Below are 24203 nucleotides of genomic sequence, written 5' to 3'. Positions count from 1 at the left end.
TTGACTTGGCAATGTGGGCTCTTTTTTGGTCCCATATGAACTTTAAAGTAGTTTTTTCCAATTCTGTGAAGAAAGTCATTGGTAGCTTGATGGGGATGGCACTGAATCTATAAATTACCTTGGGCAGTATGGCCATTTTCACAATATTGATTCTTCCTACCCATGAGTATGGAATGTTCTTCCATTTCTTTGTATCCTCTTTTATTTCATTGAGCAGTGGTTTGTAGTTCTCCTTGAAGAGGTCCTTCACGTCCCTTGTAAGTTGCATTCCTAGGTATTTTATTCTCTTTAAAGCAATTGTGAATGGGAGTTCACTCATGATTTGGCTCTCTGTCTGTTATTGGTGTATAAGAATGCTTGTGAGTTTTGCACATTGATTTTGTATCCTGAGACTTTGCTGAAGTTGCTTATCAGTTTAAGGAGATTTTGGGCTGAGATGATGGGGTTTTCTAGATATATAATCATGTCATCTGCAAACAGGGATAATCTGACTTCCTCTTTTCCTAATTGAATACCCTTTATTCCCTTCTCCTGCCTGACTGCCCTGGCCAGAACTTCCAACACTATGTTGAATAGGAGTGGTAAGAGAGGGCATCCCTGTCTTGTGCCAGTTTTCAAAGGGCTTCCAGTTTTTGCCCATTCAGTATGATATTGGCTGTGGGTTTGTCATAGATACCTCTTATTATTTTGAGATACGTCCCATCAATACCTAATTTATTGAGAGTTTTTAGCATGAAATGTTGTTGAATTTTGTCAAACGCCTTTTCTGCATCTATTGAGATAATCATGTGGTTTTTGTCTTTGGTTCTGTTTATATGCTGGATTACGTTTATTGATTTTCGTATGTTGAACCAGCCTTGCATCCCAGGGATGAAGCCCACTTGATCATGGTGGATAAGCTTTTTGATGTGCTGCTGGATTCGGTTTGCCAGTATTTTATTGAGGATTTTTGCATCAATGTTCATCAAGGATATTGGTCTAAAATTCTCTTTTTGTGTGTGTCTCTGCCAGGCTTTGGTATCAGCATGATGCTGGCCTCATAAAATGAGTTAGGGAAGATTCCATCTTTTTCTGTTGATTGGAACAGTTTCAGAAGGAATGGTACCAGCTCCTCCTTGTACCTCTGGTAGAATTCGTCTGTGAATCCATCTGGTCCTGGACTTTTTTTGGTTGGTAAGCTATTAATTATTGCCTCAATTTCAGAGCCTGTTATTGGTCTATTCAGAGATTCAACTTCTTCCTGGTTTAGTCTTGGGGGAGTGTATGTGTCGAGGAATTTATCCATTTCTTCTAGATTTTCTAGTTTATTTGCATAGAGGTGTTTATAGTATTCTCTGATGGTAGTTTGTATTTCTGTGGGATCAGTGGTGATATCCCCTTTGTCATTTTTTATTGCGTCTATTTGATTCTTCTTTCTTTTCTTCTTTATTTGTCTTGCTAGCAGTCTATCAATTTTGTTGATCCAGCTCCCGGATTCATTGATTTTTTGAAGGGTTTTTTGTGTCTCTATTTCCTTCAGTTCTGCTCTGATCTTAGTTATTTCTTGCCTTCTGCTAGCTTTTGAATGTGTTTGCTCTTGCTTCTCTAGTTCTTTTAATTGTGATGTTAGGGTGTCAATTTTAGATCTTTCCTGCTTTCTCTTGTGGGCATTTAGTGCTATAAATTTCCCTCTACACACTGCTTTTAATGTGTCCCAGAGGTTCTGGTATGTTGTGTCCTTGTTCTCGTTGGTTTCAAAGAACATCTTTATTTCTGCCTTCATTTCGTTATGTACCCAGTAGTCATTCAGGAGCAGGTTGTTCAGTTTCCATGTAGTTGAGCGGTTTTGAGTGAGTTTCTTAATCCTGAGTTCTAGTTGGATTGCACTGTGGTCTGAGAGACAGTTGGTTATAATTTGTGTTCTTTTACATTTGTTGAGGAGTGCTTTACTTCCAACTATGTGGTCAATTTTGGAGTAGGTGTGGTGTGGTGCTAAAAAGAATGTATATTCTGTTGATTTGGGGTGGAGAATTCTGTAGATGTCTATTAGGTCCGCTTGGTGCAGAGCTGAGTTCAATTCCTGGATATCCTTGTTAACTTTCTGTCTCATTGATCTGTCTAATGTTGACAGTGGGGTGTTAAAGTCTCCCATTATTATTGTGTGGGAGTCTAAGTCTCTTTGTAAGTGACTAAGGACTTGCTTTATGAATCTGGGTGCTCCTGTATTGGGTGCATATATATTTAGGACAGTTAGCTCTTCTTGTTGAATTGATCCCTTTGCCATTATGTAATGGCCTTGTCTCTTTTGATCTTTGTTGGTTTAAAGTCTGTTTTATCAGAGACTAGGATTGCAACCCCTGCCTTTTTTTGTTCTCTATTTGCTTAGTAGATCTTCCTCCATCCCTTTATTTTGAGCCTATGTGTGTCTCTGCACGTGAGATGGGTTTCCTGAATACAGTACACTGAAGGGTCTTGACATTTTATCCAATTTGCCAGTCTGTGTCTTTTAATTGGAGCATTTAGCCCATTTACGTTTAAGGTTAATATTGTTATGTATGAATTTGATCCTGTCATTATGATGTTAGCTGGTTATTTTGCTCATTAGTTGATGCAGTTTCTTCCTAGCCTTGATGGTCTTTACGATTTGGCATGTTTTTACAGTGGCTGGTACTGGTTGTTCCTTTCCATGTTTAGTGCTTCCTTCAGGAGCTCTTTTAGGGCAGGCCTGGTGGTGACAAAATCTCTCAGCATTTGCTTGTCTGTAAAGGATTTTATTTCTCCTTCACTTTTGAAGCTTAATTTGGCTGGATATGAAATTCTGGGTTGAAAATTATTTTCTTTAAGAATGTTGAATATTGGCCCCCACTCTCTTCTGGCTTGTAGAGTTTCTGCCACGAGATCAGCTGTTAGTCTGATGGGCTTCCCTTTGTGGGTTACCCGACCTTTCTCTCTGGCTGCCCTTAACATTTTTGCCTTCATTTCAACTTTGGTGAATCTGACAATTATGTGTCTTGGAGTTGCTCTTCGCGAGGAGTATCTTTGTGGCGTTCTCTGTATTTCCTGAATTTGAATGTTGGCCTGCCTTGCTAGATTGGGGAAGTTCTCCTGGATAATATCCTGCAGAGTGTTTTCCAACTTGGTTCCATTCTCCCCGTCACTTTCAGGTACACCAATTAGATGTAGATTTGGTCTTTTCACATAGTCCCATATTTCTTGGAGGCTTTGTTCGTTTCTTTTTATTCTTTTTTCTCTAAACTTCTCTTCACGCTTCATTTCATTCATTTTGTCTTCCATCACTGATACCCTTTCTTCCAGTTGATCGCATTGGCTACTGAGGCTTGTGCATTTGTCACACAGTTCTCGTGCCATGGTTTTCAGCTCCATCAGATCCTTTAAGGACTTCTCTGCATTGGTTATTCTAGTTATCTGTTCGTCTAATTTTTTTTCAAAGTTTTTAACTTCTTTGGCATTGGTTCGAACTTCCTCCTTTAGCTCGGAGTAGTTTGATCTTCTGAAGCCTTTCTCTCTCAACTCATCAAAGTCATTCTCCGTCCAGCTTTGTTCCGTTGCTGGTGAGGAGCTGCGTTCCTTTGGAGGAGGAGAGGCGCTCTGATTTTTAGAGTTTCCGGTTTTTCTGCTCTGTCTTTTCCCCATCTTTGTGGTTTTATCTACCTTTGGTCTTTGATGATGGTGACATACAGATGGGTTTTTGGTGTGGATGTCCTTTCTGTTTGTTAGTTTTCCTTCTAACAGTCAGGACCCTCAGCTGCAGGTCCGTTGGAGTTTACTGGAGGTCCACTCCAGACCCTGTTTGCCTTGGTATCAGCAGCAGTGGCTACAGAACAGCGGATACTGGTGAATCGCAAATGCTGCTGCCTGATTGTTCCTCTGGAAGTTTTGTCTCAGAGGAGTACCTGGCCGTGTGAGGTGTCAGTCTACCCCTGCCGGGGGGTGCCTCCCAGTTAGGCTACTCGGGGGTCAGGGACCCACTTGAGGAGGCAGTCTGCCCATTCTCAGATCTCAAGCTGCGTGATGGGAGAACCACTACTCTCTTCAAAGCTGTCAGACAGGGACATTTAAGTCTGCAGAGGTTATTGCTGTCTTTTGTTTGTCTGTGCCCTGCCCCCAGAGGAGGAGCCTACAGAGGCAGACAGGCAGGCCTCCTTGAGCTATGGTGGGCTCCACCCAGTTCGAGCTTCCAGGCCGCTTTGTTTACCTACTCAAGCCTGAGCAATGGCGGGTACCCCTCCCCCAGCCTCGCTGCTGCCTTGCAGTTTGATCTCAGACTGCTGTGCTAGCAATGAGCGAGGCTCCGTGGGCGTAGGACCCTCCAAGCCAGGTGCGGGATATAATCTCCTGGTGTCCCAATTGTGAAGCTCGTTGGAAAAGCGCAGTATTAGGGTGGGAGTGACCCAATTTTCCAGGTGCTGTCTGTCACCGCTTTCTTTGACTAGGAAAGGGAATTCCCCGACCCCTTGCGCTTCCCAGGTGAGGCGATGCCTCGCCCTGCTTTGGCTCACGCACGGTGCGCTGCACCCACTGTCCTTGCACCCACTGTCCGGCACTCCCCAGTGAGATGAACCTGGTACCTCAGTTGGAAATGCAGAAATCACCCATCTTCTGTGTCGCTCATGCTGGGAGCTGTAGACTGGAGCTGTTCCTATTAGGCCATCTTGGCTCCACCCCCCAGGTAGTTCTTTACAGCAGTGAGAAAACGGACTAAGCCTTTAATCTAACTTACAGTTCACAGAAATTACAGAAGAGAGGGACTAAACTGAAGGACACACCAAGGAAATAACAGGGCAAATCCAGAAGTGGGACCCTCTACAAGACAACTGGCCCAGACTCTTCAATAGGACAATATCATAAATAAGGAACTATTCTAGATTGAGAAATTTGACAAAACAAGCAATTAGTTATAAGATGTGGTCCTAGACTGAATGTTGGTTTAGAGAAAACAGCTAAAAGGAAATTTGGGGAGACCACTGATAAATTTTAATATGGATTGATTCAAATAAAGTATTCTTTAATTTTGTTGGGTATGTTAAAATATTTTTAGAGCTGCATATTAAAATATTTAGGAGTGAAATATTATATAATCAGATATATACAGCTATATATATTACATTATATATATACATACACACACATATAATGTACTGTTTTAAATGAATTTTATATGAGGTTAATAGTAAATACTACTTGTTATAGGTCCTTACAATTATATGAAAATTCATTTAAGAGTTATGGCTCAATGCTTTAGAGCACTGCTATTATCTCCCTGTGACAGAGAAAGAAGTCCTCACTTTCAGTAACTAATTTACATATAGCTTTTCCATAAATCATTTATTTACTATTTGAGAACCACCTATACCTAGGAACTAGACCACATGTTAGGTATGAAATATGCAACTTGACTTCTCTCAAGGAGCTCACAGTCTATTACTGAACAGAGTATTATATAGCAAATTATTCTAAGGAACAATTTCACAGAGGTTCCAAGGTTTCAGAGGATTTAAAGGATGAATAATAGTCGCCATGTAGAGAAAGAGGAAGTAGAGTGGGAAGGAAGTAATTTCTAGTAAATAATATTTGATTATCACAACTATCCTCTAAGATATACAGAGTATTATACTCACTACCAAGATAAAGGAAACTGATGCTCAGAAAGGCTGAGGGACTTACCTTAAGACACGTGGCCAGTATACTCCTTACCATGGCCTGTAAGACCCTGCATCTTCTGATCCTACTTTATCTCTTCTACTAACTTTCAGACCAACTATATCTCTTCAAATCTCCTCCTCATTTATTATACCAGACATATGTATGTTTTCTGTACCACAAATGTAGTAAGCTCATTCCTACCTCAACACTTTTGCACTTGCTATTTTCTCCTTCTAGAACCATTTTTGTCACCAGGCCTCCCCTTGAATGTCTTCTCCTCAGGAGGCCTTCCCTGTCCTCCCAATCTAAAGTAGCTCCCAGTGCCTTCTCTCTAGCTCTAAGACCAAGTAGCTAAATCTCACTGTTTACAAAGTAATGGACTAGGACACTAGACCAATGCTTCATATATCAGCAATTCCATTGCTTTTTAAGCCCAAAGTCTCTGCCCCTTCCCACACAAAAATCCTGTTTCTGGTTATTCTTCCTATATATCTCAGCAGCCCATTACTATTCTCCAGCAGTTCAATCAGGTAGGTTAATGATCAATACTATTATTATCTTCATTATCACCATCACAAACATATACTGCAAACTTACTATGTACTAGGCAGTGTTTTAAGTGTTTTTCATATATTAATTCATTCTATCCTTACAAAAACCTTATAAAGGTTTTTGTACTTATAAAGTACTCATTAATGCTCTCATTTTAGAGGAAAGAAACTGAGGCACAGAATTTTTAAGTGCCTTGGCCAAGGTCATACAGCTATTAAGTCACAGGATTTGAACATAAGTAATCTGGCTCCAGAGCCTTTACTCTTTACACACTGTCATGTTATATCAATTAAGACACTTTGTTCTTCTTAGGGTATTTTAAAATAAAAGAGGCATCTGATAAAACATTACAGAAAAATTCTTTTAATTCATAAAGTAAGCTATCTAAAACTCTATGCATTTACAAAAGATCAAAGAATATTTCATAATTTGTACTTACCTTGAAAATAAGCTATTATCATACTTTAAGACATAAGTAAGCTACTAGTAGTGCTGCTTTTACATGAATTTTAAGGAAGTAATTTTTAATTCTATTGGGCTTCAATGATCACTACTATGCAAAAAGCCCTGCCAATCCTATGGGAATGTACATATATTCATGTCCACACACACCACATGGGCTTTGTCAAAAATGAATTAGGGCAAACTAGGGCAGAAAAAGACAAATTCATATCTCTATCACTAGAGAATCTTACGGAATAACAATTTCTAATGGCCTTTTATCTGTCTTCTAAGTGCAGCTGATTTTTGTTATTTATAGGTCTACTGCATAAGCATGTGGTAATCATTTGTCAGAGTTTTTCTCAAAGTATTCCAACTGTATTCTAAATAAGATCCAATTGTTTTTAACCTTTTTGTTTTCAAAAGAAAATTAATAGAAAATAATGAAAATGTCTTACCTTCTATTCCCAATCTAATCTTCTTAAGACCCCTCTCCTTCAAAACTGACTTGGCCACATCTCTGTTTTCAATATACTTGAAAAATCTATATAATTTTGTGCTATAAATAACTGGAAACAAAAAGAAAAATATTATTGTATTAAAATTAAAGGATTTAGAGATGAACTTAAATTTATCTTGCTCATCAAAGGGGCCTAACAGTCCTAAAAGCCCAAATAATGGATGCAGTAATGCCAAAGGATGACTAGCCAACATGACAGGGCAGTATTCAGTATAGTTAATGTAGAAGCAAATGTCTACTTAAGTGGAAACAAGAAAAGCTTTGACAACCAATCAGAAAACCCAATCCATAGGAAGAATCTCCTTCTGAAAGATACATCATCTACACATTTATTGGAATGGGATCTGCCCCAAGTTTCAAATAAAAGAATCCAAAGAAGATATCCATATCGCATCATTATCAAGCAAAGTAAAGGACTTTGCTAAGATGTCTACAAGGCCTAGTCTAGAGGGGGAAAAACTGCCTTGTCAAAGAGTACAAAACAGATACATTTTACATTTCATGGATTGAGCAACTATTAATAATTTCCCAAAAGGCAAAGACCCTCCCCACAAACTGTTTTCCATTCAGGCGAACAGCCCCATTTAATACTGATGTTAAAAATGGCAGATTCGAGCAAGTTCTGCCTAGGTTAGTCTGTTTAGAGCAAACTGGCTTTGCAAAGGACAGACATTCCACTGACAACATGTTGAGTCTTCCAAATGTGCTGAGAACTTCAGGGAGTTAGACTGATGGACATTCCTCGCCTTCTCTCTTTCAGGTTGAGTTATCTCCCTTAAAAGGTGAACTGCAAAGGTTTTTTCAAAAAAAGAAAAACACACTCACAAACCAAACATGCTGGTTTAAGAGCCAATAAAAGGAAAATACGTATATAAACTCTACTCATGGGGTAAATTTGTGATTACTACTACATCCTTAAGATTTACTGGTATTTTAAGATAAAGATTATTTTAGATCTTAGAAAGGACAATATCTGTCATAAAGTCACATGTAGAAAAATCAGGCCGAAAGGCTATCTCTAGCTCCTCAAATGAATCTTCTTTATGTTGGACCATCTTGATACAAAATAATACATATTTAGACAATTAAGTAAAAATGTTTTCAGGCCTTTTAAGCTTTAAGATAAAAAACAAGAAAACAAAAAAATATTGAAGTGAAAAGTTCAACAATAGAAAAGAAAACACCAGGTTTATTATAATTCCTTTATCACTATAATATCACTTCTATATTCTATGGTTGACTGTACTTTCTTGGGGTCAAACCTTTTGAAAAGTAAAATGTAAGTTATAAGCTTGTTCACTCCTTTTCCTTAACAGAAAATAATTTAGTATACCTCTTTTATTTTTGACAACCTTTCATTTTTCTTGGGTTTTGTTCAACCTTTTATTCCACATATTATAGAAAACCATTGTCAGCAAAGAGCCTAGAACTGAGGAAATAGCAACAGAAATGTCTATTACTACAACTATCCACAAAGGAATCACAACACTCATTTAAGTACATCATGCAAAAGAAATATCTCAACGCAAACTCTGTAAAGTGCTACCATAACTTGTGTTAAAATAATCTTTCAAAAATCTCCTTCAGAAGTAAAAAAGAATGCCATCTGGAGTCTGCTTTGTTTTGATTTTAGAAAAGCATATGTAAAATGGAAAAATCAGAGATAAGGTGTTTTGGTACTTTCTATATTAAACCCTAATCCTTACCAAGTCAACAGACTATATAGTACAGAAGAAGATGCTAGGCTATTTTATTCAATTCCTTGAGTCATTCTTTCAATTTTTCCTTATTTATAAAACTGGTCAAAAATACTAATATTGGGCTCATCAAGAAAAAACAACAACAAAAAAAGAAAAAATGTTAGTGATTGCTGCTCAAGATAGGCCATTTTGGTCAGAAATGCCCAAAAGAACTATAATTCTACAAAGCCTTATGAAGGGTCATTGTATCCCTGATGAACATATATGATATTTTAAAAAAGGGTACCTTAGAACTTAAAGTTATCCTCAAAATCAATGAGTTAAAGCTTCCAAATTTATGTAAAAAAACTCATTTTTTAAAAAAACTATTTTTATAAAGGAACTAGTTCTCCTGAATGCTTTTAAATACAAAGAAAAAAAAATCTATCAAGTTCCAGAGAGTCAACAAATAACTAACCATGTGTGTATGGCATGGGCGGGGCATATTCTTCTGTACAGGGACATATAATAAATACTTTGGGCATTGCGAGCCATGCAGTTTCTGTTGCAACTACTCAACTCTGCCACTGTAGCATGAAAGCAGCCATAGGCAATACATAAAACTTAATTTATAAAAATAGGTGATGGGCTGGATTGACCCCCAGGCTATAGTTTGCTGGTCTATGAGAAGAGCTCTTTCTTTACATAAACAAGAAATAATTCGTGATGATTCAGGAGAGAGAAAACATGCCAGAATACTTACTTTGTGAATATTCTTCTCCCATCTGTGGTGGATATTCTTCATCCCAATCAACCACATCATCATCTGTAAGCACCACTATATGACATTCCCGTTCCCCACTCTGGGCACTAGCTACCATGAGAGGGAGGATCATTTCTTCCAGATAAAATTCAAATTGTCTACGAGCACCATCATTTGATAACTCATGCATTAGGGCACCTGGAATGAAATCCACAAAAATATCTTACCAAAACTTTTCCTAAAAAGAGTTCTTTTAGAAATATAGAATTTTATAACAAGAAAGGCCAATTAAAGGCAGCCTACATAGGCCCCCTCATTTTACACATCATGAAATAACTTGCCTAATATTACAAAACTAATTTGCAAAGTCAGAATTAAAACCCTATCCCTAGCCTAGCATATTTTTCACTATACCATATTATCTTCCATCAGTATACGCAATATGTCTTAAGGTGTATCTTAAAGATACTTTTCAGGTTATCCACATAAACTGAAATAGTTCTTATATTCCATTTCCTGCATGCTCTCCTTCTCCGAAAGTTACAAACAGAATTAATATTTCAGTGCAGGTTGAGAGGTGAGGTGAAAAGGGTCAATAGTCTTTAGAATAACGCAGGCAAAAGGTCAAGCAAAATACAACATGATGCAGGAATTCCACAGCAAACTTGATACTAGAAGTGAGAGAGCTGAAAGATAGATTTCAACCTCCTTAAGCACAGACATAATGAACAACTTCAATTTCCTAAATGCATAGCCACAAACTCATCTGCACTGCTTTTTTCTTTTATTCCTATTTAATGGCAATGTCCTATCTCTCTACTGAAGATGCCAACATCTCAAGAACTACTGCTACTGCATCAGCCTGGAGAGCGAAGTTAAAGAAGCAACCATGGCAACCATATGCATGAGAGAGAGAGAGAGAGAGAGAAAGAGAGAGAGAGAGAAAGAGAGAGAGTGAGCGAGAGAGAGAGACAGTGTGCGTGTGTGTGTTTGTGTGTGTGTGTGTTGTAAAAACTGGAGAACTGGAGAAGGGGTGAAGGAGGACACTAGAACTCAAACCTACAGTCTCCCAAGGGAGAGTTTTTCCTCCCTAAAAGATGTCTCTATAATTATATATTATATAATAATTAACACTATATAATTAACATATTACAATATAATAATTGATTAGATAATTAACTAATCTACATTAATATTACTTAGCCATGTCTCTCTCCAGGCTGGCTATTTCCCATTATCATTTTAAAAAGTTATCTTTATAGACAATTACCTATATTTCAACACCTTCTCTCTCCCCAACTTCTGAACCAATTCCAATCTGGCTTCCATTCTCACCATACTACAAAAATGTCTTGCTATGGTCTCCAAATGGCCTTTATATTGTTAAAGACAATAATCATCTTTTGGTCCTAATCTTATTTGACCTCTCAGTTTAATCTCCTACAATGGAACACTCTTTCTTGAAACATACTCACCCCTAAGAATCTCTGATACCATTATCCCTGTTTTTTTTCCTCCTACTGGCTATTCTTCCTCAGTAACCTTTGCCAACTCTTTCTCCTCCAGCTGTTCATTAAATACTGGTATTTCTTAGGACAATTTTAAGTTCTTTTCTTCTTTATCCTATGCTGAGAATTCCCAAATTTATTTCTACTAATTCAGTCTTCTGTATTCGAGATGCATTATATTCAGCTGCTTTCTGGAAATTTCCACTTGGATGTAACCTCAGAAGTACCTCAAACTCAATACATCCAAAATTTAACTTACTATCTCTATCTCTCTCCACGGTATTTTTCAAATCAGTAAATGGCATCACTATCCACTCAAGTTTTCAGAACTATCTCAGCACAGTGCTGGGCATATAATGGGAACTTAAATGTTAGTATACTAAATGAATAAATCCTGGATTTCTCCTTTACCTCCTAATTCAAATAATTCCCCAAGTCTTCTTAAACATACCTTGAATTGTGTTATTTCCTTCTTTTGGCACAAAGATAGCTGCAAAATCTCCTAAGCCACATACTTTTCTGCAAGGTGACCTTGACATCTCTTCCCAAAAAGTGGAGTCTAGCTCCCCTCCCCTTTAATTAGACTGGTAATACAAACTTGTTTGTAACCAGAGGAGCATGGGTGAGGGGACAGCACATGACTTTGGAGGCTAAGTCAAAAGAAGCCTTGCAATTTCTGCCTTGGTTTCTGGAACGCTTTTTCTTCAAATGCTTCCTTTCTGAATGCAGCCTCCAGGATTTGAGAAGCTCAAGTCATACGGAGAGACCACACATAGGTATTCTGTTTGACATTCCTAGCTGAATCCAGCCTTTCAGTCATCCCAGTCCTGGCACCAGACATGTGAATAAAGCCTCCAGCCTTGTGAGCCACCCCAGCCCATCAATTCTTCACAGATGAGGCCTCAGATATTGTGATACAGCCATAAGCCACCTCTGCTGTGCCCTGTATAAATTCCTGACCCACAGAATAAATGAGAGTAATAAATATAGTTTATGCTAAGCTTGGGGTGGTTTATTACACAGCAATAGTTAACCCGACATATTCCATCCCCTTGCCTCCGTCCTGGTTCTGTTCATCATTAACTCTCACCCAAACTACTACAAAATCTTTCTGATTACATTCCCCCAACATCTGCTTTTGCCTCTCTGCAATTCATTTTCCCCACAGCAGCCAAATCTAATTGTCTCTCATGACTTGTACTATCCTTAAAATAAGTCTCAAATCCTCAACTTGGTACATAAAGCCCTGCTGTGTGAAAAAGAATGTTATAGATCAGTGTGTAGAATCAATCCTTTAATATACTTTCTTTAAATATTATCCATATACTGATGACTCCCACTTATATCTAGCCCACATTTCTCTGCTGAACTTTAGACATGTATACCCAATGCTCCACTTAACATTTCTACTTGGATATCTAACAGGTATTTCAAACTTAACATGTTCAAAATCAAGCTTTTAGATTTTTGCTCCTCATGAAGTCTCCCCCATCTCAATTAATGGCAACTTCACACTTCCAGTTAAAGCTCTCCTCTCCTTTCCACTCCACATTCAATCGAAGAGGAAATTCTGGTAATCTGAACATCCCATATACCCAGAATCTGACTACTTCTTACTGCTTCCACTCTAATCCAAGCCCCTACCATCTCATACCTGGACTTTGACAATGGCTTCCTAATTGATCTCTTTGCTCCTAGCACAATTCCCCTTTTGGTCCATTTTTAACACAACAGCCAAAAGTGATTCTTTTAAACCTTAAGTCGGGTCAGGATTATAGCACTGAACAACTTTACACTGACTTCTGTGTGAACAGGGCCCCCATGAAATGGTACAATGTGACAGCCTTACAGACCATATCACTCTTTTGTTCAAACCCCTCCCGTATCTTCCAATCTCACTCAGAGTAAAAGCCAAAACATAAAGGCCTTATTTGACCTAGGTGCCTTGTTACCTCTCCGACCACATCTCCTATTACTGACACTCTCACTCACTCCACTCCAACTATCCTGGCCTCTCTGCTGCTCTCAAATATACCAGACAAGCTCCTTCATCGTGTGCATTCGCTAGTAACCTCTGCTTGGAATTTAACATTTTTATTTCCAATGAAAGTTTCTCTGGCTCCTCTAAGTAACTTCTTCACTTTTTTCTCCTTGGCACTTATCACTAACATACCATATATGATTTATTTACTTTGTTTATCACGTTTTTCCCAATAGAGTGTACGTTCCATTAGAACAGAAAGTTATGCCTGGTTTGTTCATGCTGAACCCCCAAAACTTAGAACAGTGCTTAGTACAGAGTAGAGTCATTAAATATTTGTTTAATTCATAAGTTTTGTTTCCTCTTTACCTCTCAGGCCTTATTCCTCACCACTCATACTCCATCCCTCTGCTCTAGCCACATTTGCCCTTTTTTGAGTACCCTAAATATGTCACATTCCTTCCCACTTAAACCTCTGCACACATCATTTCTACTGCTTGTATGGTCAGCTTTCCCCCACTCTTTGCCACTCCTTCAGGTCTCAGCTTTAACGGCACTTAGATAATGATTCTCCACAGACCCTTTGTCATACACTTCTAATAATTTCTCATTTCTTCACTGCATTTTTCACAGCTTTTATTACTTGTTAAATGTCTGTCCTCCCAACTAGACTATAAACTCCATAAAGGCAGGGACAATGTCTGTCTTTATTCATCACTATATGTACTATATGCATGAAACTCATAAAAAGCTTGATTAAGAAGGAAGAGGGGACGAAAGGACCAGTTAAATGGTAAACTAGAAATGAATAGTTCATCAGGACACAGAGGCACAAGAATGATCTAGTGGACTCTGGGAAGTCGGTGGGGAAGGCTGGGAGGAAGTGAGGGATAAAAGACTACATACTGAGTACAGTGTACGCTGTCCAGGTGATGAGTGCACCAAAATCTCAGAAATAACCACTAAAAACTTATCCATGTAACCCAAAACCACCTGTATCCCAAAAACAACTGAAATAAAATTTAAAAAAAATTAAAGTTGACACTTAGAAATTAAAGATAAAAAGGTAGAAATCCCCAGTGTAAAGATAATATTTGAAGCCACAGTGATGAATAGCATCACTTAGAATTAAGTGCAGATTCTGTGAGACAGAAAGTAGCTAACAGTGGAGAACAACCACATTCCAAGGATCAGGAAAAAGGATGCCAAAAAGCCAAAGGAAGCTCCTCCCTTTTAACTGGAGGAGTCAAGAAAAAAATGAGTAACATCGTAATTAAGCCTAAAAGAAATGCCTTTATTTTTCTTAAGACAGGGTCTCGCTATGTTGCCTAGGATGATTTCAAACCCCTGGGCTCAAGTGCTCCTTCCACCTCAGCCTCTCAAAGTGCTGGGAATATAGACATGAGCCCCACGTCCAGGGAAGTGCCTTTAAAGACAGAGATGCCAGAATCCCCATTAAACTTAACATTGTTCAAAATCTTCTAGCCAATTTGATAGGACAAAAAAAATATATAAAAAGTGTTATTTATAACACAGTCAACAACTTTGAGGCATATATGAGGATGAACTAAAAAATTATTAGAAACAAACAAGGCTCTATGAGGTGGCTAAATGTACAAAATTCAGTAACTTTATTATAAGTTAGCACTCAGAAAAGTTAAACATATTCTACACACAGCAATAATAAAAACACAAAATATTAACAAGACCAGAGCAGAAACTACATGAAGAAAATGATAAAACTCTACCTAAAGACACAAAAGTGTGAATAAATGGGAAGACACAGCATTTGAAGCTATATGTTAATTCTTCTAAAAAGTTAACTTCAAAGGATTCCAATGAAAAGCTCAAGTTTTTTTTAAAGAGAATGTTTTTGAACATCTAGAATAGACATAAGTCAGATTTGAGTATGTTTGAGCCTGAGGTTTACTACATAGAGAAAGGGAAAGACTGATGATACCAGAGAGGACAACCAGTGGAAGAGGGTCCTAAAAATGCACAAGGGAATACAATAATTTATTAGTTCAGCAAACATTTTGTTGAGTCCTTAAGATGTGCCACACACTATAGACACAAAGTCAAAAAGATATAGTCTCTGTCCTCAAGTCCAAACTAGTTTAATGCCACAAACTGAAAAAGAGTGCCTCAACCAGACAGAGAGAACATGGAAGCAAATTGTATAATTTCTTCTTAAATTAAGATATAAGCCCAGATATTTTAGTGCAAAGTGCCATTCCAAATATTCAGCAAAGGCATATATTTGCAAGAAAAAAAATTTACTTTTGGATTAAAGTCTACTTACATTTTTACAAGACCACTTCCATCTCTTCAAATTCTATATAGTTTTTTTTAAAACGTCTTTGAGAATCTCTAAATTTTTAGTAACGTATATTACAAGTAATCTAGAAACAACTACAAATATTACTGAAAAGCTAAAAGTCTAGGATAATCATATTACACATATTTTACATAAAACCCTTACTTTTAATCCATAACAAATAAAAGATACTTAGTAGTAATGACAAGGTAAACTACACACAACAAAAGATTGCAGAACTAAGAGAGTCACGTCATCTGTAAAAAATTCTAGTTTTTTTCTATCTCTGTCAGTCACTAAAATTCAACATCAAATTATATAAAGATTAATTTAAATGGGCGTATGAATAGACACAACTTGAAATCAGGGATCTATAATGCTCATGGTTTCAACTAAAACTTTTTTTTTTTTTTTTTTTGAGATGGAGTTTCGCTCTTGTTGCCCAGGCTGGAGTGTAATGGCGCAATCTTGGCTCATCACAACCTCCACCTCCCGTGTTCAAGCAATTCTCCTGCCTCAGCCTCCCGAGTAGCTGGAATTACAGGCATGCGCCACCATGCCTGGCTAAGTAGAGACGAGGTTTCTCCATGTTGGTCAGGCTGGTCTCGAACTCCCGACCTCAGGTGATCTGCCCACCTCTGCCTCCCAAAGTGCTGGGATTACAGGTGTGAGCCACTGCACCCAGCCCCTAAAATCATTTTTTTAAGATGTGAAAAAACAGCAACTTTGGCCAGGCACGGTGGCTCACGCCTGTAATCCCAGCATTTTGGGAGACCGACGCAGGTGCATCATCTGAGGTCAGGAGTTCAAGACCAACCTGGCCAACATAGTGAAACCCTGTCTCTATTAAAACGAAAAAATTAGCCAGGTGTGGTGGTGGGTGCCTGTAATCCCAGCTACTGGGGAGACTAAGGCAGGAGAATCCCTTGAACCCAGGAGGCAGAGGTTGCAGTGAGCTGAGATTGCACCACTGCACTCCAGCCTGGGTGACACAGCGAGACTCCATCTCAAAAACAACAACAACAAAAACCCAGCAATGTTGTTCAAATGTACAGTTGTATGTTCTGGCTGTCCAACAATCTATTGGACAATCTACTGGATCTACTGTATTTCCAAAGTATACCTACTACATCTTTACTCCAGAAACCTCAGCTCCGAGAATTTTTTGTATTATATTACCACGTAGGATGATATCCTGGGCACTATGGAAGATATAAATAATTCCCCAAAACAATACTATCTACTCTTTGTAAATCATTTAGTTCATTCTTTACTACCTATTTCCACTGAACTCTTCCACGATCCTCTAGCCCACAATGACTTCCCCTTCCTCTGAACTTCTTCAACCACTTAAGTGTTGACTTAAGTACCTAAGTCAACATTTGATACTTCTCATACACTATTTTGACTTCTTTTGTGCATAATCACGTCTTTTCTCAGGGTTGGGAGAAACAATGGGAGTAGCAGTGCTAAAGAAGTAACAATGGGAGTAGGGGTGCTGAAGAAGTAGTGAGAGAAGAATACCAATCAAAGAGTTGGGATTACAATGTTCTACACACTGCTTTGAGACAATATTTGAAGTTCCTGGATGAAGTCATTTAATCCTATGTATACATGAGGGCTAGACATTCAATCTAGGATCTTTAACGATAGGTATTGTTTTTGAGAATTATTTGTGTTTTCCATAGTGCTCATATTATCATACGTGGTAATACAAAAAATTATAAATTTTTGGATGATGTGATCAAAGAAATGAAGCCAAATGACTACACTTGACCAAAGCCAAGGATCCAAATCTAGGAGATAAAACTGGTAACAAATAAATAATACAGAAAACTGTCTAGGAGGAAATCTGGGTTTGTCAAAAAATAAAATTATTAAAATTGAAAAAATATTTGGAAAATTGCACAAGGAGATTATCAAGGTCTTTGCAAATTTTCATTAATAATCTTTGTGGCACTAGAATGCTTTATAATTCAATTAAATACTTGAAGTCTAACTAAGTAAATAGCACTAATTTCAGGCTTTTTGTTCCAATATATTCTAATTCTACAAACCACTTACACACAAAACATCATACTTACTGAGATCTCTACATTTAATAGTGCTATATTCAAAAGAGATACAAAGATAGTCACATGCTTCTCTCAGTTCAGGAATAGATATGCCATCAGGACAACGGATTATTCCTGTTTTATAGTAATCCTGGAAAAAGAAAAGTAAAGAAAGCATAAAATATCTGGAGCGCAAGGTAGCCAAAACTTATTATTAAGGAAGGGCTGGTAACATTTTCAGAAACAGCAGAGAACTCTGACATCTCTGAAATGTGGAAGTTTAAACTTAGATGAGACCTCCATTCACCTAACTACTTTTTCATTTTACCTATAAGGAAAATTCAGGTCCAAATGAATTCACCGACTTAGCCTGCCATAAAATTATTTAAAAGCAAAGGTAAGATTTGAACATAGGGCTCCCTGTTACCTAATTCATGTCTTCTTTATGACATCATACCAATGTATATGTATTTTCCTTCTACAAGTTGTATTTCTATAAAACCATCATAAAGTTTTAAACGTTTTTTTAAAAAGTAAGGAAATTGAATGATATATTATGTTACCTTAAATACTACCTAGATAATTTAACAAAATGTGAGGTTTTTAGTACAGAATTATAGTCATATTCAAGTATTAAAATATGTAAAATAAGACATACCATTAGATATTCTTCTTTTAATACTACCCTTTAGTGATTCCATATTATAACAAGCAATATTAATTATTTCCAAAATCCACTTAACAAGTTGTTAAAGGACAACCCCAGAATCACAGATAAGTTACTTCAGAGATGAGTGATAAAAATTATTTTCAATTCCACAAGGGGAAATATGGACAGCTAAAAAAGCACATTTTCCCCAAAATTAAGACCTGGCTCGGCCAGGCACCATGACTCACGCCTATAATCTCAGAACTTTGGGAGGCCGAGGCAGACAGATCACCTGGGGTCAGAAGTTCAAGACCAGCCTGGCTAACACGGTGAAACCGTCTCTACTAAGAATACAAAAAAATTAGCTGGGTGTGGTGGCGGGCGCCTGTAGTCCCAGCTACTCGGGAGGCTGAGGCAGGAGAATGGCGTGAACCCAGGAGGCGGAGCTTGCAGTGAGCCGAGATCACGCCACTGCACTCCAGCCTGGGTGACAGAGCGAGACTCCATCTCAAAAAAAAAAAAAAAAAAAAAAAAGAGAATACAAAAATTAGCCAGGTGTGGTGGTGCACATCTGTAATCCTAGCTACTCAAGAGGCTGAGGCAGGAGAATCACTTGAGCTCACGAGGCAGAGGTTGCAGTGAGCCGAGATCGCACCACTCCACTCCAGCCTGGGCGACAGAGCGAGCCTCCATCTCAAACGAAAAAATTAAAAAAAAAAGAAAAGACCTGTCTCAAGTTTCCTGAGGTTCTGAACCAAAGTAACCAGTAACACAATTTCTAAGGTTGCTGCATCAGTGGAAGTGAAACATCTTCTGGTACTTGTATGAATACTCACCTGATCAAGATCAACTACTTTCCCTATCTGTCTTCCATCACAGAATCCTCCCTTCCCTCAAACTATTTAAGAAAATGGTATATTCAGGCTGTGGCACAAACGGTCACAAACTATCAATCAAACCTTTTTTTTTCTTTTTTTTTGGACACAGGGTCTCACTTTGTTACCTAGGCTGGAGTGCAATGGTGTGATCTCAGCTCACTGCAACCTTCGCCTCCTGGCTCAAAAGATCTTCCCACCTCAGCCTCCCAAGTGTTGGGGGCCAAAAGAATGAGGGTGGTGACCAACTCAGTATACCACTGGAGGCTATATGAGCAAACAGCAAACTGTTCTCATGAAAGCAGGTTGTTGGCAAACTGACAAACTGCATCTGCCACCTAAAACGAATGCTGAGGGCAGTCACGCCCCAGGCAGTGTTTCTTGTGATTATCTACAGGCACAACTGAAGCCTGTTAGCAATCATGTGAACCTGTGACAAATCAAGCAGCTGACCAACAGCGCCTCCTCCCTGCTCTTTCTCCCCAGTAAATACAAAGGGCTGTGGAAGCTCAAGGCCCTTGCTCACTAGAAGCAAGGAGCCCCCGGCCCCTTCTTTAAAACAGATTATCTTGTCTTTGTTTTCATTTCTGCGTTCGTCCCCCTTCATTCAATCCTGTAGTAACTGTCACATCCCAAGTACCTGGAACTACAGGCGTGCCACTACACCCAGATAATTTTTGGATATATTCTTTTGGTAGAGATGGGGTTTTGCCATGTTGCCCAGGTTGGTCTTGAACTCCTGGACTCAAGCCATCCACCTGCCTTGGTCTCTTAGCGTGCTGGGATTATAGGCATGAACCACCACACCCAGCCTTATGAACCAAAATCACTGAATTTAAATTACAAGTAGGGACTCTGTGTGATAAAGTATTTTTCAAAAAAAAAAAACTTTTAAAACCTCAAAAAAAAGTTATAAAACAAAGACGTCAGCTGGGCACAGTGGCTCACACCTGTAATTCTAGCACTTTGGGAGGCCAAGGCAGGAGGACTGCTTGAGCTCAGGAGTTCAAGATCAGCCTGGGCAACATGGCAAAACCTCATCTCTACTAAAAATACAAAAAAATTAGCTGGGCGTAGTGGCACATGCCTATAGTCCCAGCTACTAGGGAGGCTGAGGTGGGATGATCACTTAAACCCATAAGGTCGAGGCTGCAGTTAGCTGTGATCACACTACTGCACTGCAGCCTTGGCAACAGAGTGAGACCCTGTCTGGGGCAAAAAACAACAACAACAAAAAAAAAACCAACAAAAAACTAAAGATGTTAACAAATACATTTTGGAGATGACTTTTAGATGTTTCTAAGTTTCCACACTGCTAGTTATGTGCAATAAAAGAATCAAGTAGTCATATTCATTCTCAGATAGTAAAAATGATCGATTTACTGTATTTAGGAGAAAGAGAAGTAAGTATGACTCCAGAAATGTTACTAAATACCTAATATATGCAAACCTAAGAGATTAATAATCCCCTATCCTATCATCCTGAAGATCATAAAATTCATTTGCTTATATTATATTATCTGTATGTACTAAAATAAAGATGAGAGCACGGCATGGTGGCTCAATGCCTATAATCCCAGCACTTTGGGAGGCCAAGGCAGGAGGATCGCTTGAGCCCTGGAGTTCGAGAATAGCCTAGGTAACACTGTGAGACCTCATCTCTATAAAAAATGAAAACAAAAAAAATTAGCCAGGCATAGTGGTGCATGCCTGTAGTCCCAGCTACTCAGAAGTGTGTGGCAGGAGGATTGCTTGAGCCCGGGAGGTTGAGGCTGCAGTGAGCTGTGATTGTGCCACTGCACTCCATCCAGCCTGGGTGAAAAGAGCAAGACCCTGTTGCAAAATAAAAATATAAACAAAATAAAATAAAGATGAATTAAATGGTATTTAAGGAAAAACAATATCCTGGAATAACTCCAGAGAGATATTCAAATAGAATTCTGCATCTAATCCAAGTACCTACCAAGAAAGGGTCTTATGATTAAGTCAATACTCATAAGAAACACTCACCAGAATAGCTCGAAACACAGTGGAACCAATTCCCTCTGCCACCTCATACTCTCCTTTCTCATTGGGTCGTGTAAAGTTATGTTCTCGGCCAGACCCAAACATCCTATGATAGTAAATAATTGAGAAATACATCAATAGAATACTTCCTTCAAAAGGGAAAATAGATTTCATGTACGAAAGTAAAAAGGAATTATATCATTAAATTTAGTTCAAGAATTTTTATCATTAATTTATTCTGGCAAACATCATAAAAGAAAGAATATTAAAAACATTTTCTTTTTGATGGTAGGGAACACTAGTATAGATTTCCTGTAAGCAACAATAAAATAAACGACAAAATTCAGAAGCTAAAGAGCCTTCCTACCCCTTCTCAGAAAACAACACCAACCAATTAATCTAGGGAAAAAGATGAGTTTTTAATACTAATTTTACCAGGAAGAAAAAAAAAAAGGGAAACCATGTTATCTGTGCTTTTTCCTTAAAACTGCTATTTTCATTGTACAGTTAATGCCATAATGCAGCACATAATAGCAAGCTAAACTGAGACAAAGTGATATGATACAGGACAAGTCAGGTTGTTTTACATTTCACAACCTTAACTATAAATGTAACAAATCCTACTCAAAATTATTAGATTTGCACCCTAGAACTGAAAAACAAGCAATCAAATGCTAGGATAGACAGGAATGAAGAAATAGGACAAGGGCAAGTTTAAGAAAATAAATAAAAAAAGCTCTTATGTAAGAAAATACAAATGACTTTATGATTTTTTCAAGTCATGTTGTTGGCCCTTCAACAATGGCTGTTTAGAAAAGACGCAATTTCCAAAATATGTCCTAAACAATAAAAAATGTACTCTAGTACTCTCCAGAAAATTTAAAAATCATGATTAAAGAAAGGTGAACCTCTAGATCCTATGGTACGGTTGAACTAAGTATTCTACTCAGTAGTTTCCTAATTCAAATAGTTTTCTGTTTTGTTGTAACACAGAAAACTATGAACAACAAAGCTTTTTATGTCAAAGTTTCCAAAAAAAATGCCAACTGCTTTTTACAGTTCCCATGAATATTAATTTTCATCCCCAAAGACACACTTTAGTCAATCGGCATAAAAAGAAGGCTTTGCTAATTGAAAAAGGAGAAAAAGAAGATAGTCTTTCAGGAATCAAATGTCATCATTTAAACTTTTTACAAAAGGGGAAAGCTATTCTTTTCACATCAATATGAACACTTTAAAATGTTTTTTTAAGAAAACATAACAGCCAAAATTTCAAATATCTACTTTTATTGTTTCTATATATATTATGTAAAAATATAAAGTATTATTAACACTGTCAAGTCATATTCCTGATAATTTCTGTCGATAATCCTCCCGTATAATACTAAAAATACAAAAAAGCCTATAGTTCAAAGACTTTTTTTTTCATGTTATAAAGCATAGTGTCAACGTTGAAGGAAAATATTTAGTTACTCAAAAATGTATGCAATATCACAATGGCAGCATTTATTCTGTATTGAGACAATGATAAATCACACACACACACATTACATATGCAATCTAGTAAAGTACAAGTTTTTATCTTATGTAAACTTCTATTTCGTGCACATGCCGTTTCATCTGACAGTAGTGTGAACAAAGATACTGATTTTGCAATTAAAAGGTACAGTTTGGACATGGTGAAAAATCAAGTCTATATTGTCTATATCCTTCTGAGACTGTGGTTCCCATAACTGCAAACTTTAAATTGATCTATTACTCTGGACCAGCACAAATCAGAAGATGACAATTATCTCCTTCATTTTGCTAACTACTTGTTGACATTCCTTTTTTTTTTTTTTTTTTTAAAGTATCTACATCAAACTGATAATTCATGCTGACTTTACAGCTAAACTACCTATTGGGTTTTTTTCCGCCTTTAAACAATGCTGATTGTTTATATTTTGTGATTGATGGGAACCCAAGTGCAGCAAACATATTATCATTGCTAAATTCACCTGGTTAGATTCAATTTACAGTCTCTACCTGTAAAGATATTTTAGTATCCTGACTTCAATAACTAATATATTTGCTATTTCTACTGGTACTGCAAAGAACACTAGAAATAAAACCAAGTTCAAGCTCTCACTCTATCACTTTCTAAGCTGTATTAACTTGGGACAAGTAATTTAGCCTCCAAAGCTCAGTTCTTTCATCTGTAAAACAGAAATGTTACATTTCAACAGAGAATTACTGTAAAACTTAAACAAAAAAATAATGGCAGTAAAAGCACCTTATAATTAGTAATGCAAATAACCGCAATAATACAAACCTGCCCAACATTGTATTTGGCTGTGCAGTAAAAATGGATGGGTCTACAACAAATCTAGTGTTATCCACTATTAGTGTCACTCGTTCTGACGTTCTTATATTCCGAGCTCCTTCTTTTGCATTTTCATATACAAACACCATCTCCCCAGCTGTCTTACAGCTACCATCTGAACTTGACTGACTACTGTTTCTGCTGCTGTTCCCAGCACTGCTAATGGAACCATTTGGGGATGCTTTTTGAGGACGCGGACTGCTTGGACGAGAGGAACTGTGATCTTTTTCTCGTTCTGAAATAAAGATGTTAGACGAAGTTACGCAAATTTTCTTTTACAAATTCAAGATTTATATATATCTTTTTAAATGTTTGATTTATAAAAGTTGTTTTAAGTCACAGCATTTCTACTTTTCAATTTCAAATAACATGTTAACAGAACACCATAAACATTCATTTAGTTCCGAGGAATACAACCCAAAACATCAAAATGCTTTCTAAAATCTTTATTTGTAGACTTTTAAAAAAGATGTATAGCTGACTAATGCTAACCCAAACTAACATCAAGAGTAAGGAAAATTTTATGTTATTACTCCACTTAAAAATAGAAACCCAAGGAACCGAATATTCTCACAAGTAAAATAAATATGCTTTGAAAGTTATTACAGTAAAAGATTAATAGGAATACCAATTTAAACTGTCCTAATTACTAAAAGGGATAACACTATTCTGAGAACACAAAGTACAATCTTGAATCTCACTACGTTAATAAGGGCATTCTAAAACCAGCAATTTATCTCAAAAAAAGAAGGTCCCCTTTCCCCCACAAAAAAAGAAAGAAATTCACTAAGGGTAGTAAGAAGTATTTATTTTTTTTAATGATTTTTATGTCTACCAAATAAAGGGGCTTTA

The 24203-nt window shown here is 37.5% G+C and overlaps 1 protein-coding gene across 11 annotated transcripts in view; it reads right to left on the bottom strand.

Annotated features, from left to right (window-relative positions):
• Positions 1-24203, bottom strand: part of BTBD10 (BTB domain containing 10) — a 77230-nt gene that overhangs the window by 8007 nt on the left and 45020 nt on the right. For all 11 annotated transcript variants that reach the window (XM_054437422.2, XM_054437423.2, XM_054437426.2 and 8 more), the window contains 5 exons: positions 23301-23586; positions 20993-21095; positions 17489-17609; positions 9599-9796; positions 7095-7205 (listed from right to left, as the gene is read on the bottom strand). In XM_054437422.2, the coding sequence (XP_054293397.2) occupies positions 7095-7205; positions 9599-9796; positions 17489-17609; positions 20993-21095; positions 23301-23586 (819 nt within the window). The remainder of the gene's footprint in view (positions 1-7094; positions 7206-9598; positions 9797-17488; positions 17610-20992; positions 21096-23300; positions 23587-24203) is intronic.

Source organism: Pongo pygmaeus, chromosome 9, assembly GCF_028885625.2.
Source record: "Pongo pygmaeus isolate AG05252 chromosome 9, NHGRI_mPonPyg2-v2.0_pri, whole genome shotgun sequence".
NCBI classification, from domain to species: domain Eukaryota; kingdom Metazoa; phylum Chordata; class Mammalia; order Primates; family Hominidae; genus Pongo; species Pongo pygmaeus.
The sequence above is the reverse complement of the archived record's forward strand: the minus strand, read 5'-3'. Positions and strand labels throughout refer to the sequence as shown.